At 36.5% G+C, this 17,938-nt stretch overlaps 1 protein-coding gene across 3 annotated transcripts; it reads right to left on the bottom strand.

Moving 5' to 3' along the window:
- Positions 1-431: 431 nt before the first annotated feature.
- On the bottom strand, positions 432-17,751 carry LOC141910641 (uncharacterized). Of its 3 annotated transcripts, XM_074801341.1 has the most exons (15): positions 16,459-17,751; positions 15,862-16,013; positions 13,158-13,267; positions 12,927-13,078; positions 12,684-12,841; positions 12,447-12,598; positions 12,211-12,361; positions 11,974-12,125; positions 11,738-11,888; positions 7,611-11,652; positions 7,180-7,292; positions 6,313-6,490; positions 2,105-2,223; positions 1,628-1,807; positions 432-748 (listed from the first exon to the last, which is right to left on the bottom strand). In XM_074801341.1, exons 11-15 carry the CDS (start codon positions 7,184-7,186, stop codon positions 576-578), a joined length of 657 nt encoding a protein of 218 aa, XP_074657442.1. In that variant the 5' UTR covers positions 7,187-7,292; positions 7,611-11,652; positions 11,738-11,888; positions 11,974-12,125; positions 12,211-12,361; positions 12,447-12,598; positions 12,684-12,841; positions 12,927-13,078; positions 13,158-13,267; positions 15,862-16,013; positions 16,459-17,751; the 3' UTR covers positions 432-575. The 3 variants fall into 3 exon arrangements, with proteins under 3 accessions (XP_074657442.1, XP_074657444.1, XP_074657441.1); XM_074801343.1 differs by lacking the exon at positions 13,158-13,267 and having other exon boundaries at positions 12,927-13,067; XM_074801340.1 differs by lacking the exons at positions 15,862-16,013; positions 16,459-17,751 and having other exon boundaries at positions 13,158-15,818.
- Between the last annotated feature and the right edge of the window lie 187 nt (positions 17,752-17,938).

Below are 17,938 nucleotides of genomic sequence, written 5' to 3'. Positions count from 1 at the left end.
GCGGGCGAGACACATCCTCATTGCCTCTCGCCACCCAGGAGTAAATGGGTAGCTGCCCTGATAGACGACTCCTGAGTGTCTAGCAGCTGCTCGGATGTTACTTCTCCCCAGGGAGAGATGACTGATACATCATGAAATAGAATTAAAGGCTGGGGGGTAATACTACCAAATTGGAGCTTATCCGAACTTCCTCAGGTTAGGATACCTACGTTATTCAAATGACAATTACTATTATTATGAATATTTTTGAGTATCGTTATTATCATTTCGTTAAATGGAATCACATAATTTGATAAGTTCTCTTCTGGTTCGATGGTTTGAAGCGACAATTTAATTCAATAATCGAGAACCGTGGATCCAGATGTCCTGAAGGCCCTAAGAAATGAATTTGATAACAGAATATTTGAAAAGATTATACTTCTATAGTCGTATCGTATTCGTTTTATTTAGTCGATAGATCAATAAAATTCTATTGAATTCATTTTAGGCATCGTATTTCAAGAGGTTTTAAATAAATTTCGAATTGATTTTATTCATCTCCGTATTTTTCTGAATCCCTCTTTTGCGGAAATTACTTATTTGGGGCCGGACGATTCTTGGTGCTCCGGGTCGCAGGATAAATAGTAGAGCGTTGCGGGCGCGTCTCGCAGCCACGGGTCGGAACCTTCGATGCATCGACATTTCGTACCACTGTCTGTTATGTAGGTTTCGTACGGCTCCAAGAATTCATTTTTGAATCCTCGACATCCTTAAAAATACATGATTGAAAAAATAGCATTCAGAATCATTTTCTTTCGTGATTTAATCAAATTATCAGCAGGGCTCAACAGGTTTCTACGCGTCGCATGTATTTACCAAGAACCTTAGTGTCTGATGTACTAATGTCTATTTCAACTTCACCCAGAATCTTAGTGTCTGATGGTTACACTAGGATCGTAGAGCGACGGAGATCACTGGTGGAGACAACCACTGCCAGTGCTGGGTGAAATTTCAATCTGCCTTGAGAGCATTCCTGAAAAAGGTCTTAGTAGGACCAGAAAGGACAGGCAGTCGACCTTAAACATCCGTTTTTAATCCATTTGAAACTGTATTGAAGGATATCCAAAAAGTCTTCACTGAAAGGGGTTAAATGAAGAGAAGTGACTCCATGATTTGAAAGTTTAACAATATGTTTCCATGCCTACGTATCAAACTTCAGTTGGTTGGCATGGAGAAGTTTCAAATGGATTAAAAAATGATGATTTAGGTCGACTGCCAGTCCTTTCTGGTCCTACTAAGACCTTTTTCAGGTATGTACTACCAAAAATGAGCGAGCTAGGCCACCCGGAATGCTCTCAAGTCAGGTTGAAATAGACATTAGGATCGTAGAGCGACGGAGAAGGGTGAAGGTATGTGAGGATCCACCAGATGTCACTAGTGTGCAGTTTGTCTGTATGTATATAGTAATTCTGTTCATGTTTTGTCAATCTTTATATTTCATATTTTGTATACAATAATCTTGCCTCCATGGTTGGAGTGAAATAAATATCTTATCTTATCTAGTAGGACATTCAATGCGAAAACAGTGGATTCCACTCGTAGTAAGTGTGGATCCACTTTCCACTCTTTTTCCACGTATTTTGCTTACCTAAAAGATCACAGCGCGCGAATGCCGGGAACGGGACTCCTGTCAGAGGTTTAAGCTCAAACCAGTAATCTTGCTGTATATCGCGGGTGCACGTGCACACTGAGCGGGCGCCATCTTTATCCGAGCATCTCTTCCACGAAGAACCGATGTCGTGTTTGGTTCCATCTTTTTCTTCACATTCTTGAATTTCAGAAAACGAAGATGACTAACAAAATTAGATAACCTCTACCAATGAATAAAAAGGATTCGAACCAACAAAGAATTTTTTTTGCTGAAGTAAAAACTGGGATTCGAACCCAGCGCAATATGGTTGTAACTTCCGTTCGAAGAAACGACTGTTCAAACCATTTACACAGAATCAGATGATAATGATTATGAATCCGACCGGAGCTCAGCTATTGTGGCTCGGTAAACACCTCAGCAGTGATTATATGTTAATTTATGTTAAAATATTCTAATTTATGTATGATTTGTTACCATCGGGACAATTGGAAGCGGTGTAACAAAACGGCTTAACTTCGTGTTGTACTATTTCGCATTCTTCGTAAAGAAATTCGATATTATCGAGGTCCATGTCGTATCCAGTCGGGCATCCACTAAAAATATAGACAACAAAAGATCAGCACCTTGATCTAACTGACGTCAACCAAAATTGGCAATAATTTGCTCTAATAAGCCTTTTTACAGTTTCCAGGCGCCATTTTTTTGGGTACCCGCCGAGTCCGCATTGTTGAATTTTTTGTCCCTATTTTTCTCGGGTTTAATTTTTTTATTTCGTTCATATCTCTGGATTTGATTAAGATAGAAACAAAGTAAAAATATCGATGAACTCGGCTGATAATAAACTTTTTTATGATATCACTCATTTATAAAGTTAATGCAACAATGTGCGCTGGTGAAGTTATAAACATTGATATCGTCTTCCCGATAATTCAACTTGAATTATTGCTCATCTCATTCAAAAGTTCGTAATTCTTACAAATATTAATCTACATTTTTGAAATTTTCAGGATCAATAGCCATCTATATGTGGTCTTATATACCTTTTACCGTTTTCAATTATCTTTATTAGTTTTTAAGTAATTGCGAGTCAAACTTCCAAAACAAGTTTTCTAGAGTATCATGTGTGCATATTTATATCAAGAAATTTGCCAATTTAACCGGTCCTACATTGTTAAAATCAAAATTTTCAGTAACTATGGAAACAAGGGCACCTAGTTATTTGAAAAAAATGGTAAATAGAGATATATTTCTAGTAACACAGGGACAGACTACGGGTTTGGAGGGTCGGTAGTCCGGACCCCTGCTCCTTCCCATTAAGATTACCATCTTTGTCAAGACAGTGATCGCATAAAACTTACAAATCTAACACTCATCCTCTTGCAAATTAAATTGTTTTGGATGTATTTGTTTCAACGCCGAGGGGCACCCTACTCACAGCCTTAAACCACGGAAAATGTCCTTATTTTTGGACCCCTCTCCCAATCATCTAAGATAGTCAAAAAAGTCGAAATAAGTCTTAGTGTCAGGCATTTAAGTTTCATTGATCTCCCGTCTATATTATATCGTTTCACAGTACATTGCATCAATGAAATATGGCCGTTGGCTGGTGATTCTGGAGCCAGTTGCTCAAAAGTTAACCATCAGAAATACCATGGTGTAATGGCGAGCACTCGGTCCTCGGTTAAATACCGGTACCCGATTTACATTTTTGAATTTTCAGCAGCAGCTCCACACAAATGGAGGCAGCCACGGCCGTGTCAAACTTGACGCTTGCAAACCGTTGGATCGGCTTTGCTTTTTTGAGAATGTTCGATGTTCGATCTTTATTACTGATCGTGACAAGAGCTGGAAGGTGTTTCAAATTGAATTTGAATATATTTGGCTTAGTCGATTGTGTTGGAAAGATTGGAACTTTGGAATATATTAGTAAGGAACATAACTTTCGTTTACTTTCTGTCAAAATTGATCTCGTGTGTTTGATAGTTGTTTTGAGATTTGGCACGAATTCCAAGTCAGTTTTGATCACACAAGGTCTGTATTAGCCCACTTCACGTGAGTAGCCATGCAAATTTGCGACGGCAATGCGACGCAGCATTGAGACTGTGGTCCTCATACATGTGCCACATAATGTCTGACTTTCACATTTGCAATCGTATACCCGTACGTGCAGTTTTGGAATCGAATGAAACACGTTGGACAAAATGATCTGTTGTGAACCTAGGTAGCTGGTTAAAGCAACACCTGGGTTATTTTGTTTATTTTGACAAATCCTAGAGAATATATATCTTTAATAACCATTTTTCAAAAACCTAGGTGCCCTTATTTCCATGGTTACTTAATAAATTGATTTTCAACAAAGTAGGGACCGGTGAAATTGTGAAATTTCCTGATATAAAGATGCACCCAGGGGACCCGGGAAAACGTGTTTTGGAAGTTTGACTCGCAATTACTTAAAAACTAATAAAGATAATTGAAAACGGTAAAAGGTATATAAGACCACATATAGATGGCTATTGGTCCTGAAAATTTCAAAAATGTAGATTAATATTTGTAAGAATTACGAACTTTTGAATGGGATGAGCAATAATTCAAGTTGAATTATCGGGAAGACGATATCAATGTTTATAACTTCACCAGCGCACATTGTTGCATTAACTTTATAAATGAGTGATATCATGAAAAAGTTTATTATCAGCCGAGTTCATCGATATTTTTACTTTGTTTTTATCTTAATCAAATCCAGAGATATGAACGAAATAAAAAAATTAAACCGGAGAAAAATAGGGACAAAAAATTCAACAATGCGGACCCGGCGGGTACCCAAAAAAATGGCGCCTGGAAACTGTAAAAAGGCTTATTTCGTTTCAACGCAAGCATTATTTCTGATAAAAAAAATCACAATTTGAGATTTCAACATTTGGGAAATAGGCTATGCCCTGTAAAACTATGATAATTGTGAGAAATTTGAGTGCGGTTTACTTTTGAAGAAAATCGATTTGTTCAGGGCCCAGTCTCACAAAAAGGTTTAACTCTTAAATCGATTTAATTTCTTCATTAATTCAGTTTATCTTAAATCGATTTAGGCCTTAATCCTTTTTGTGAAACTGGGCCCTGGGCTTTGCATAATAACCTAAATATCGGAAATCTTTGTGCACAACACCACCGAGGTTAGAATGTTCAACTAAGATAAATGGTAATATTTCCCTCATGTTTAGATGTTCCTTTCTATACTCGCTCTATTGTGTTTCTCGTAGAGAAATCTCACAGAAAATATACACAGATAACAACATCGGGGCGAATAATCTTCTAAGACTATATGAAAATTGTGAGAATTTAAAGAAAAAGTATTGGGTCTTAAACCTAAAATGAAAATAAAATAAAAGAATTGGCATGAATTGTGCTTCAAAGGTACGTGTTACGATGATCAATCATTTAAGGCCTTATCTTGGGATCATGAACCGTCTGCCAGTATGAAAAGGAATTTCGCAATAATTCTAACAATGCAAGCTGTTACTGTTTGATTTTCAAACTTGATCTTCACTTGTTGAGATTTGAAAACATTGATTTTTTTTTTTTAAATGAAACAATGGACGGGCAACACGTGGTCGTCGGTATCTGCTAGGGGACCTGTGTGCGAGGAGATGCACGCGTATAATGCGATTGAATGATCACTTTAAAAAGCAGAAATCAAGAAGAAAATGAAAACTAAGGCACCGCCTGGATTAGAACCGGTGATCTCGTGTTAACTGCTGTCTATTTCAACTCTGCTTGAGAGGACGTCGGGTGACCTAGAGCTCCGTCAGTTTTAGTAGTAGGCCTACATATACCCGATATAGGACGGGCAGTTGAGCTAAAACGACGATTTTAAATCCATTTGAACGATTACCAAAAATGACGTTTTTTCAGACAAAAGAGGAATCAATTTTCTTGGATAAATCAATGTTTCCAATTGAAGTTCTACTCAAATAATCGAAATCATAGTTCACATAGGTCTAGGAACATAGGAGGCATATTGAGTCTCTTCGCTCTATTCCAACCCATTAATTATTTAAAGGAGACATTTTGGCAATAGTTCATAACAGTGCAAATGTGGATTAAAAATCGATATCATCAGCTACCCATCTGTGTTGGGCCCAGTTTCACGAGAAAGTTTAAGCCTAAAACGGTTAAGTTTGAATTGCTGTCCTCATTGAAAACATGAAGTAACCAATGGCAATTATACCAATAATTTGAGTTTAAATCTTTTGTGAAACCGAGCCCTGGGCCCAGTTTCATGAAAAATTTTAACTCAAATTTTTGCTGTAATTGCCATTGGTTGCTTCATGTTTTCAATGAGGACAACAATTCAAATTCAACCGCCATAAGCTTGAACTTGTTCCTGAAACCGGGCCCTGGTCCTATTAAGACTCATATCAGGTATGAACAACTGACTGAACTTTAGGCCACCCGACGTCCTCGCAAGTCACACAACTAGATCTGCACTCCATTACTTATTTCAAAATCAAACCCCCAATTTCAGTTCCTGGCAGGTGTGGCTGTTGGGTTTGAATGGGACACAAAATAGGCAGGACATTTCAATCAAGAATCGGAAAAAAAGATTCTACCAAAAATAAATAGGCCTTGAACAATTTGACTAAAAAGATTTTCGCAAATTAAATTTTTCTGCTTAAAAACAAACTTACAGAATTATCTCACCATCAGGTGTCCCAGGTGTCCCTGGTGTTCCTGGTGTTCCCGGTGTTCCTGGTGTTCCCGGTGTTCGTCGCGTTCCTCGTGGTGCCGGCGTGTTATACCCCGAGCAAACCGAGGGGTAAGTCACCCCCAGTACAAACAGCGCGGCGATCGAAGCGGTCGAAATTACTGAAACAGACATCTTCTGGTTAAGTGAGTAACGCGCATAGTTTCCATGGTTCTTAAAGCCAAACCGATTAGATCATGGTGCCACATGGCCCGAACGCACATCGTTTCTTACAGCATTTCAGTTTTATCAGTCTATTATCATTTTCGTTCTGAAACTACCTTATCGTTGCATGACGCGAGAAAAAAAATCAAACTTAGTGAATGCATCATTAATTCTCGTCTAGGAAACAGAACAGATACAATAGAAATTTCCTAGTATGTGGCATGTACATGTTAACAAATAGGTTATCGGATATAGCTGCTTTGCTACCATATTTATCATTTCTGTTATAAAACCACCTCATAGTTATGATGTCATACTAATTTGATCCGTCATTTTAATTCCCTTCTAGAAAACAAAACATTTTCCATTCTGACATAATCATTTTTAAAATAGATAACCCGATATAGCTGCCTTGCGGCTATATTAGTTAGGCGCCCTCCCCCTACGAAAGAAAATGTTCGCAATTTTACCAATGAAAAAATTGTTCTTAAGAAAAACCGGTCGATCTATTTGCTACCCGGCAACCAAGACGTATGCGAGACTGTGTCTCATTGTAAATACTGACATGTCATTTTCATATTTCATATTCATTGTTTTGATGTTTTCCGATCAGAGTACCAAATATTGAAACCAAATAAGAACTGACCTCGCATCAAAACTGTGAGCTTCGCCGCTACTGAAGATTTACTGAAGATAGGTCCACTTGTAGTTTACATCGCACCCCCAAGCCCCTGGAGGGTCCAGGCTACGGGCCAGCTTCTAGAAAATAGAATGAACTTGGGCATCATAAGTTTTCTTTCCAGCACCTGCTAGTTCAATTCAAATCGATCACGTAATACATTTCAAAGACCGAGGACAATAACAGGACACAATATGAGCTGAGTTTGTCATAATGCGGTTCAATGGACACGATCGAAGCACCACTCGCTACATAATAATACCAACACTGACCCCGGTAGTATTTCAACTTCAGTATCAAATAAACTAAGCGTTTGAATTTCAAAATATTATTGAAACTCGGAACTTATAGCAGTAGATATTGTGATTCTTTGCAATAAATGATTTTAGATCGCTTACCAGTTCAAAAACTCAGAGCAACGCCCCAGTGCGAACCCGCTCGCGTCGACTTCTTGTTCAATATAGTACATTTGCGTTTATTATGGACTATGCTGTGCTGCCACCTTCCTTCAATTGATTTTAGTCTAGACTGGTTGACTGTCCCAGAGATCGGTAACCAGTCTGATTTTAGTTTACAGGAATCCCGCTTGTGGACCGTATGGTGCTGCCACCAAGTTTGGGAAATCACCTGCATTCGCAGTCAGGACATCCTCGCTTGCCAGGGGTCCGGTATCACTCCCGAACTCGCTTTCACCAGCCCCCTGGCCTCAGGTTGCATGATTTCATTACTGGCACTGTTGCGCATAATTTTTAGTAGTAACACCCCATCATCATCCGTCAAGGGATTCGAACCCACTACACGCTCAGGCTGTTCTCCGAATCCCTTGACGGGTGAAGATGTGAAATGGGGGTGTTACTAAAAACTATGCGCTACTACTAACGAAGACCTATGCACTTTGGGGTATTAGAACTATGCATGACTAAAAAGAAGTCCGACTCGAAATCATCACTTGGAGCGCTCTGTACCACCTCTGTCGGAAACGTAAATTGCCTGGTCCGTTTCCTCGGGTGCATACAGTTTTCGTTTTTAGCAGTGCTTCGTTTTAGTAACACTTGTTGTTTAACTAAACGAATGACAAATTTCAAAATCATATTTATTCCCATACAACAAATATACAAAATGCCAGGTTCGTGCTCGAGGAATTATAACGTAAGCTCCTCAAACACGGACTTTCAAAAACAACTAGTCCAACCACCATAGGCGTATAAACTATAAACGAGATTTTATACGCCCATGGTCCGACCATAGACTCTAAAACAGAAACGTTTATGGCCCACAACCATGGACTCTTAAACCGTGAGTCCATTGCTCCCCGCACTAAAACCAGAGATAAACCTGGCCAAATACTCTCGAAAGCGTAGGATTAAGTAATCAATAATTCTTACATCATTTTACTAATTTTCACATATATATCATATTATTAACTTTTAGCTTATTTTCTCAAATTTTGATAGTAATTTTATTTTTATTACTACGTATGAAATTGTACTAACCTCAAACAAAGTTACAAGTGTAAAGTATTTAGAAGTCTTTATCTACGATACATTTCCGCTACAGCTGATTCATACAATTTGCATCAATAGGAAAATAACAAAAATACACAAAGAATTATAAACTTTGATCCATTAAAAACCGAAAAATTGGACTAGTTGAAGATTATGAAGTTGACAATTCATGAGGTCAATATAACTGACACTATGTTATATTTCATGAAATATGAATCTATCATGTCAACTTTTCAAATGACATCGATTGAGGACATCTCATTTATCAAGAAAAAGCTCAACTTTATTCGATAGGACCTTAATAAATCAAATGTTTTATGAACAATTGACATGAAATGTCATCTCCACAGTTTATCTCCACAACAACAATTATACCTAAATGACAGGTATTCATGTACTGGAGGAAGTGCCTCGGTCATTTACGAAAACGTGACCTGTATTTCAAAAAAGTCTCCAACATAAAAACATTATAACCGGAGATAAAACCACAAATTCAATCTCAGTCATTTACAAAAACGTGACCTGTATTCCAAAAAAGTCTCCAACATAAAAACATTATAACCGGAGATAAAACCACAATCTCGAAAGCTTAAAATAAGTTTAATTAAACAGTTTATGATTTAATTTTCATTAACATTATTTTACAAGATAGCTAGTTTTGCCACCTTTGCCTTGTCTTTAAGAGGTTTCAAGACATTATCAAATTGGTTATTTTCTCAAATGTTACATTTAATGCAAAGTATTTTGGAGGTATTCTCTTCTATGCATTCAGCAAGAGTATATGAATCGAGTATATAAATATTGTTCAACTGCCAATTTGAATAGAGCTAGGGCAATTACTAATAACTAATTTCTTTGCTACAATTCAGTTAAGATTCATTAAGATTTGTTAAGATGAAGAGGGCATGTAGGTTATCACAATCACTCGTCCACCGTCCAACATAGATAATTAAAACTAGAGATGGAACATTCAGATTCACTCTGGAACTCTTAGTATCAACTAATCATTACTTTCACTAGGAAACTAGAATTTTGCCTACTTTGCCCTGACTTAAAAATGTCCAAGCACCTTGGCATTAAATACTAAGTATTCTGGTGTTTTTTTCTGGCAGCTTCGAAAACATCAAACATCAACATAATCAATAACATCAATAACTTAAGTTTATAGCTGTTTTACATTATTTCTAAAAAGTAAAATGTATGTACCAGATTTTAGATTGTAAGTCTACCCCAGTATAACAATCAACGGTCACAGCAGTGATTGAGCGCGGCTAGTTCATAGGACGGTTGATCATTCATCATAGTTATTCAAAGCATTCTATCATATCAGTTATTTTCTTTAAGTGTGTTCGATTTAGTTAAGGTTTATGGTTATTTGTTTTGTTCATTACAATAACCGAGTCCGATAGAATGCTTTGAGTAACAACAGAAAAGATCTCGGGTTTTCGCTATACTTAGGAAGGTTGTTCGATAAATGAATAACCTTGTTGATAAATATTTGAAAAAATGCCTTTTCATGTAAATAGAATATTAATTTGTTGTTTGTTTCTATTGTTGTTTATTATTTTTATCTATTTTTTAATATTATCTATTAATGTATGTACTTGTATTTTGTATAATTTACTACTTATCATTTATTGGTTTTTTTTATTTATTTTTCTATCAATTTATGTACTTGTAGTTTGTATTATGTATTATTCATACTCCTCTATTTACAACTGCAGGCATTTTTTCACTGTAAAGTTTCTGGGCCCATTTTAGAAAAGCGCTACCGATTCACTGCCACTCCTTAATAATCATTATACACCCAATTTGAAGCTAAGTGATTATTCACGAGAGCCATCTCGTGATATGGATTTACCCATTACAATAAAAGAAGTTCAAACAGCTATAAACAATGTTAAAACGTTCAAAATTATTCCTAGCTATAACTTTATGCTTTGTTATTCCTAGCTTTACCTCTCAAATGTAAATAATGGTCTCTTTTCAAATAAAGCTTTCGATTTCAAATTTGCAGCTATGATCATCAAACAGATTGATGGAGGCTCAGAGTCAAAACTTGATGTGAAAATCGACATATACGATTCAATTGTGAAATCAGTTACATGGGCCTTCGAAAATATATATCCATCAAATAAGTACATCTACAATTCAGCAAATACTTAATATTTGTACATCAACACTGGCCTAACGTTATGTTCTATGTTTCCTAACTACGTGATACCTACACGGACAAATGGCCATAAATGACTATGTTTAACTATGGTAAAGTTTAAAGATTAAACTCACAATATCATGTTGAAACTATATCTCAGTTTAGGAGTTAACTCAACAGACTTGCGAGCCCAAACAAGGCGCTCGACGCGACCATTTACCCCTAGTGACTAACCTAACTTGACTTCTCTATCAACCAAGATCGAATACCAATATCGTGAATTAATGGAACTTAGCTTTTATTAGACTCTCACATTGCATTAAACATGATAAAATAATTTCCTTTAAAACACTATATCAGACTGGTTTGAAAAAAAGTGATAAGTAAAAAAATCAATACTTTACGACAGAAATCCGCTATTGTCTTTGCCGCTCCTGGATCTCAGTGTCTATAAGATACACTATTGTCTTTGCTGCTTTTAAAGCAGTGCTTATCCTGAATCAGTGTTTATGAGATAATCCATTAGCTTTGTCGCTCGAATCAGTGTTTATAAGATTCACTATAGTCTCTGCTGCTCCTGATAAAATATTTTATAGAAATCAACCACCGTTTGTAGAAGAATCCATCGTTGAGTGATTAATCCGTCGATGGCTCCTCAACTTCTAATCTGGGCTTCTGCAGTTTTCATCAGCAAATGGGTCAATCAGTATTCATCTACTTGTAGATTTTCTGATGAGTAGTTGATCTCAAGCTGGGTTTTTTCTCATAGTTGATATTTAGCTGCAATAATTAAAAGAAGATATCCTGTAATGACAAAATATTTCAATAAGAATTAATCGTAATAATTTCATGTATATCAAGATACCTTTTATGATTGCTTGGTTCGTTATCGGTGTTGATCATTGGTGGGTTAATGAGTTTGATACAGTTGGCCTCATCTGTTCGCTGTTCAAGTTGGTCGATTTTTGACGAGTAGTTGATATCAAGCTGGGTTTTTTCGCATAGTTGAAATTTAGCTGCAATAATTAAAAGAAGATATCCTGTAATGACAAAATATTTCAATAAGAATTAATCGTAATAATTCCATGTATATCAAGTTACCTTTTATGATTGCTGGTTTCATCATCGGCAATTATCTTATTAGTTGATTGGTTAATGAGTTCGATCCTAGTTGGCTGTGCACTGTTCCAGTTGGTAGATTTTGGACGAGTAGCTGATCTCAAGCTGGGTTTCTTCTTATAGTTGAAATTTAGCTGCAATGAATAAAAGAAGATATCCTGTAATGACCAAATATTTCAATAAGAATTAATCGTAATAATTTCATGTATATCAAGATACCTTTTATGATTGCTTGGTTCGTTATCGGTGTTGATCATTGGTGGGTTAATGAGTTTGATTCTGTTGGCCTCATCTGTTCGCTGTTCAAGTTGGTCGATTTTTGACGAGTAGTTGATCTCAAGCTGGGTTTTTTCGCATAGTTGAAATTTAGCTGCAATAATTAAAAGAAGATATCCTGTAATGACAAAATATTTCAATAAGAATTAATCGTAATAATTCCATGTATATCAAGTTACCTTTTATGATTGCTGGTTTCATTATCGGCAATTATCTTATTAGTTGATTGGTTAATGAGTTCGATCCTAGTTGGCTGTGCACTGTTCCAGTTGGTAGATTTTGGACGAGTAGCTGATCTCAAGCTGGGTTTCTTCTTATAGTTGAAATTTAGCTGCAATGAATAAAAGAAGATATCCTGTAATGACCAAATATTTCAATAAGAATTAATCGTAATAATTTCATGTATATTAAGTTACCTTTTATGATTGCTTGGTTCGTTATCGGTGTGGATCATCTAAAGTTTGTGCGTTAATGAGTTCGATTCTGTTGACCCCATCGGTGCACTGTTCAAGTTGGTCGATTTTGAGCGAGTAGTTGTTCTCAAGCTGGGTTTTTTCTCATAGTTGAAATTTAGCTGCAATGATTACAAGAAGATATCCTGTAATGACAAAATATTTCAATAAGAATTAATTGTAATAATTCCATTGATATCAAGTTACCTTTTATGATGGCTGGTTTCATTATCGGCGATTATCTTATTAGTTGATTGGTTAATGAGTTCGGATTCTAGTTGCCTGTGTGCTGTTCAAGTTGGTCGATTTGGACGAGTAGTGGATCTCAAGCTTGGTTCTTCTTGATAGCTGAAATTTAGCTGCAATAAAAGATGTCCTGTAATGACAAAATATTTCATTTAGAATTTATCATAATAATTTCCATCAAATTATACTTACATTTCAAGATTGCTGGGTTCAGTATTGGTGACGAGTTGGTTTGATTCTTCTGCGGACAATCGGTAGATTTCGTTTGATTGATTTGAGTTGGTGTCCCTTACACACCACACCTGCCGGGAGCGAAACAGGCGGTTTTTTTTCATAATCGGAAATGGAAGTACAGATATAGTTGTGTGATCGGCAGTCGAGTTTACAGAATTTTCTTTCTTTAAATCCAAGCACATAATTGCGAAATTTGGTTCCAGTTCATTCAAACAATCTTCCAACCAGTCAGAAAGCGACTGATTGGGGTTAACTTTTTTTCTGCCTATTTTTATACATCGAGATTTTGGATATCTATCTTACAAGGTTGAAGATCATTTTGTACATTTTATGACTAGTCGATTAGTAGTTTAGCTAAAAAAAGAGCAGAATCTTGTGAGCAGAAAATCCTTTCGAATATCACTGATCATAATTAACGTGTCAATTCACATATAAGATCAATTAGATTATACAGTTTTCTTATCAACCCCTACGGTTAAGATTTGAGCACTTTTACCTTATATGAAGATGCTGAATTAATCTTCATCTTAGATACCTAATCACATAACCTAATCATAACCTAATTAATTTCCTAGCTATAATTGAAATTGTCTCTGACAATATTTTATACGGGGCTTGATATTTCTACACGACTAGAATTTCAGATCTGGTTTCGATTAATCACTATTTCATAATGCTAATTTTGCATTAGAGCTTTGATATCTAGTTTGACGAATCCAGAATTCCCCAAAACCTAACTGATTCAACAGATCCCACACACATGTGGCCCAGTTATGACACAGGTGACATTGCACGATACAGTCGTCTCATCGACTGCACTATTTTCTAATTTTCACTTATATTCCTTACATTTAGTTAATTTCAATTGATCTTCTAGATATCTAAGCGATCCGTTAATTAGTAATCATACTAGCTACATTTTAATTGTCAGTTGAACATGGAGCCTGAAAATCTACATGAGCAGAATTTCAGATGTCGTGAATTCATCATTATTTGAATTCATCAGAAATTAAGATAAAAGCAAATTTTTAGTGGTAAATTAGAAATTCCCTTAAAGCTGAATTGCTACATAATCTTCATTTCCCTTTTATAGTAGTACACTGTGTATATGGACCGAAAGACCTTGTAATGACCAGACCTCCCTGGTGCGGTGCAAGACATGATGCTAGAAAATAGTTTGAAGGAGAGGGGTTAGTAAAAGAGAGCTATTAGCAAGAGGAATAAGACCTAAGTTTAGGATATCCTGTCAGAATAAGGCTCTCAATCTGACATACACAGTGAAATTGAAATATTCTCCGTTCCAAATTCAGGAATGTTGGTACAGATTTGTTTTATCTCCCTTCGATCGGAAGTAAATCTGCGTGAAATGATTTTGGCAATATGTATCAAAACTAATACAGCTGTATGAAGACACAATAAGTTCACTTAAATACAGATAAATAAATGTGCTCAGATACACATGTATCAGCTACATTTTAAATGTCCATGGACCTTAATTTAAAAACAATATCACATAACATATTGAATTTACCTTATCGTAGATATCTTATAGTAATACATTAATGAGTTATTCACCTTTGATTCTAATTGTCAGTTAAAAAATATCTATTATGCATAACTTGACACACAGTATGGCTTTTAGATGAATCAGTTAGGTTTAGGTAAATTTTGGCAATATTAAAGAACATGACCAGTTGCCAAAAGCACGGCAGTTGGAGATGTCAATACTGATCAGTCGATGAGACTGATTCAGATGTGCTCATACATATATCAGCTATATTTAAATTTTCAGTTTTACGACATTTATATTATGGACCTGTACTACATACCGTATAAACAGTTTTTGATCTTGGAAATATTGAATTCATCTTAATTGTGGATCTAAGCCATTGGTTAATGAGAAATTTTTCCTAGCTATATATGATAATTGTCAGTAAAACAATAATCAGAGCGCAAAACAAGGCACAGAGTATGGCTATTCTAGATATGTCAAAGTGCTGAGACCTAATCACAGTTTCTAAAAGACCCGCAGTCTATAGTTTTTCCCCATATATATTACACCAGATCTCGATAAGAGCCCTAGACACTATTTTATACATCTTTCCGTGGAGAAATTCATTAATGCAATGGGTAAAGCAGCATATAATATATACTGTAAAGTGCCTGAATGTTTATATATGACATATGTATCAAAATATTGTTTGTGAAAAAAATCTATAAACTGATGATAAAATTTAGTTGATATATATCTTTACAAGTAAAGCCTAAAAGCCTAAACTGCCTAAAAGTAAAGCCTAAAATGAGGCCCTAAAATATCTACACCAGAAGAATTTCTCATCAAACATTATAAGATATTGAACGATTGCTTATACCTAAGCGATTGGTTAATTAGTAAATTGTCCTATCTATAGCTTGATTATCAGTTAAATAATAGTCATATATATGAGGCCTGAAATATCTACAGTACATTCGAAAAATTTCAAATGTCACATAAGATATTGAATTTACCTTATACATACTTTGAAAATCTTTTAATCAATAACTGACCAATTTACATTTTAATTATCAGACCAAAGAATATTTAAGAGACTTCACTCGATCATTTCGTCTAATATTGTAAATATTCAAGCAATCATTGCCTAGCTATATTTAAATCTACTACCGGCCACAGAGCTTCAATAAAGTAGTGCAGAGATTGCTGGCTCCTCAACTTCTCATTTGGGCTTCTGCAGTTTTCCACAACAAATGGGTCGATCAGTATTCATCTACTTGTGAGTGTCGTCTTCAGGCCAATTTTTCCGAGATGTAGTTTGGCTGAAACAAAGTGAAAAAAGCAAAACATTTCAGACAGATTTATCATAATTTATGTGTCATTTCAAATTACAAGCCACCCTGTTTTTCAATTCCAAGTATGCAAATTCTCATATATGAAAACATGCCATTACTTAGTGCTAAAAAGCAGGTTTTTACGTGTTTTTCAAGAATAAGTCCCCTACTATAACTCGATCACTATGAAATTTTTGTGGGCTCGAGAACTCATTAAGCCAAACCATGACACCAAAATCAACACTATTGGTTCAACAGCCAATGTTTACGCCTTGCTGACACACCGGTACTCTATTCATTTTCAATGAAAACTGCTTCTCCAGACCATTTGCATAGGCAAACATACAGTTCGCCAAAAATCAACTTACATTTCAAGTTTGCTCGGTTCAGTATCAGTTAAAATGTTCTAAGTTCGTATCAAATATCAAATTACCTTTTATGATGGCTGAGTTCATTATTGGAGGATCTCCTAAGTTGGTTGGTTGAGTTTCATCCAAATTGGCCCCTTCCGTGCACTGTTCTCTAATCGGCAGATCTTAGTTGATGAGCTCTCGTTCGACTTTTTTAGTTGGTGTCCCTTACAATCGTGACACACCTGCCAGGAGCGAAACAGGCGGGAATCGAAGTACAGATATAGTTGTGTGATCGTCGGTCGATTTTACATAATTTTTTTTCGATAATTTTACAATATTTGGTCTTTTTTTTTTCATGTAGTCCGAAAGTTTACAAGGTTGAAGATAATTTTGTCTAATTTTTTTTTGGAAATCGGAGTACAGATATAGTTGTGTGATCGTCGGTCGATTTTACATCATTTTTTTCGGAATCGAAGTACTTCTTTGTCTTCTTGGGTTTCGTCGAAGCTGAAATTGAGAAAAAGAAAAACATTTTGTAGTCACACATTTCTTCATTAATCCTAATGTACGTGGGTATCAACTTAACTTTCAAGATTGCCGAGTTCAGTATTTTTTTCGGCATCTTCTGTAGTCGCCTTCTAGCATCTTCTTCTTCAACTTCTTGGGAGTCCTGAAATGAAAAAAAGAGAAGAGCGATGAAAACCTGGTACGGAACAAAACTAATGTTCGAAAGCTTTTCAGCTCTCCGTCGCCGGTCACATGCCGAGAACACCAGACAATGAGCCAGCCAGGAATATACTGCCCTCTACACGCCCTCACACAGAACGCGAAAACCAGAATGACAACGCCTCACATTCCCCATCTAACTGCAGGATGTACTGGGCGACGTCAGTAACTGACACACCTGTAAAATTGCACGAAACACAAATAGCGCAGTACAACCAGCTTGACCGGGTTGAGATTCAGGATCTCAACTAGCACTCAAAAGCGTGACAAGAGACTTCATCCACTGACCGAGGTTGTCACAAGGACACAATGAAACTAGCACTCACAAGCCGACGAGAGACTTCATCCACTGACCGAGGTTATCACAAGGACACAATGAAAACTAGCAATCAAACTAGAAATCAAAGAGCGTGACAGTAGAATCATCCCTCAGCCGACTCAGAATACCAGAAACAAAGAGCGTGACAGTAGAATCATCCCTCATCCGGGTGGTCACAAGGACACAATGAATGCTAGTAGCGTGACAATCCAGTATAACCGCTCCATTTGTATCCCGCGCAATCCCACAGATATGCCCGTCATTGACGTCACCTAGCACACTCTGTTGATAGGTGGGGAGAGTAAGGCCTCGTCATCCTGGTTTTCGTGTTCCGTATGAGCGCGTGTAGAGGGCAGCCATTTCCTGACCGACTCTTTGTCTGACATCCTCGACACATGACCGGCGAAGGAGAGCCGACGCTTTCGGAGATTAGTTTTGTTCCAGCAAACGTTGAAAATCGACAGAGAAATCGGCCCTGAAAAATAAAACGCATTAATCCCTGAAAAATAGAACGG

This window comes from Tubulanus polymorphus, chromosome 9, assembly GCF_964204645.1.
Source record: "Tubulanus polymorphus chromosome 9, tnTubPoly1.2, whole genome shotgun sequence".
NCBI lineage: Eukaryota > Metazoa > Nemertea > Palaeonemertea > Tubulaniformes > Tubulanidae > Tubulanus > Tubulanus polymorphus.
The sequence above is the reverse complement of the archived record's forward strand: the minus strand, read 5'-3'. Positions and strand labels throughout refer to the sequence as shown.

What these genes read in the sequence shown, in the direction of transcription:
- LOC141910641 (XM_074801341.1), bottom strand. An exon ending in CGCTTCCAATTGTCCCGATG is followed by an intron (nt 1,808 to 2,104) that starts GTAACAAATCAT and finishes CTGAAATTCAAG; the next exon opens with AATGTGAAGAAAAAGATGGA. An exon ending in CGCGCGCTGTGATCTTTTAG is followed by an intron (nt 749 to 1,627) that starts GTAAGCAAAATA and finishes TGTATTTTTAAG; the next exon opens with GATGTCGAGGATTCAAAAAT.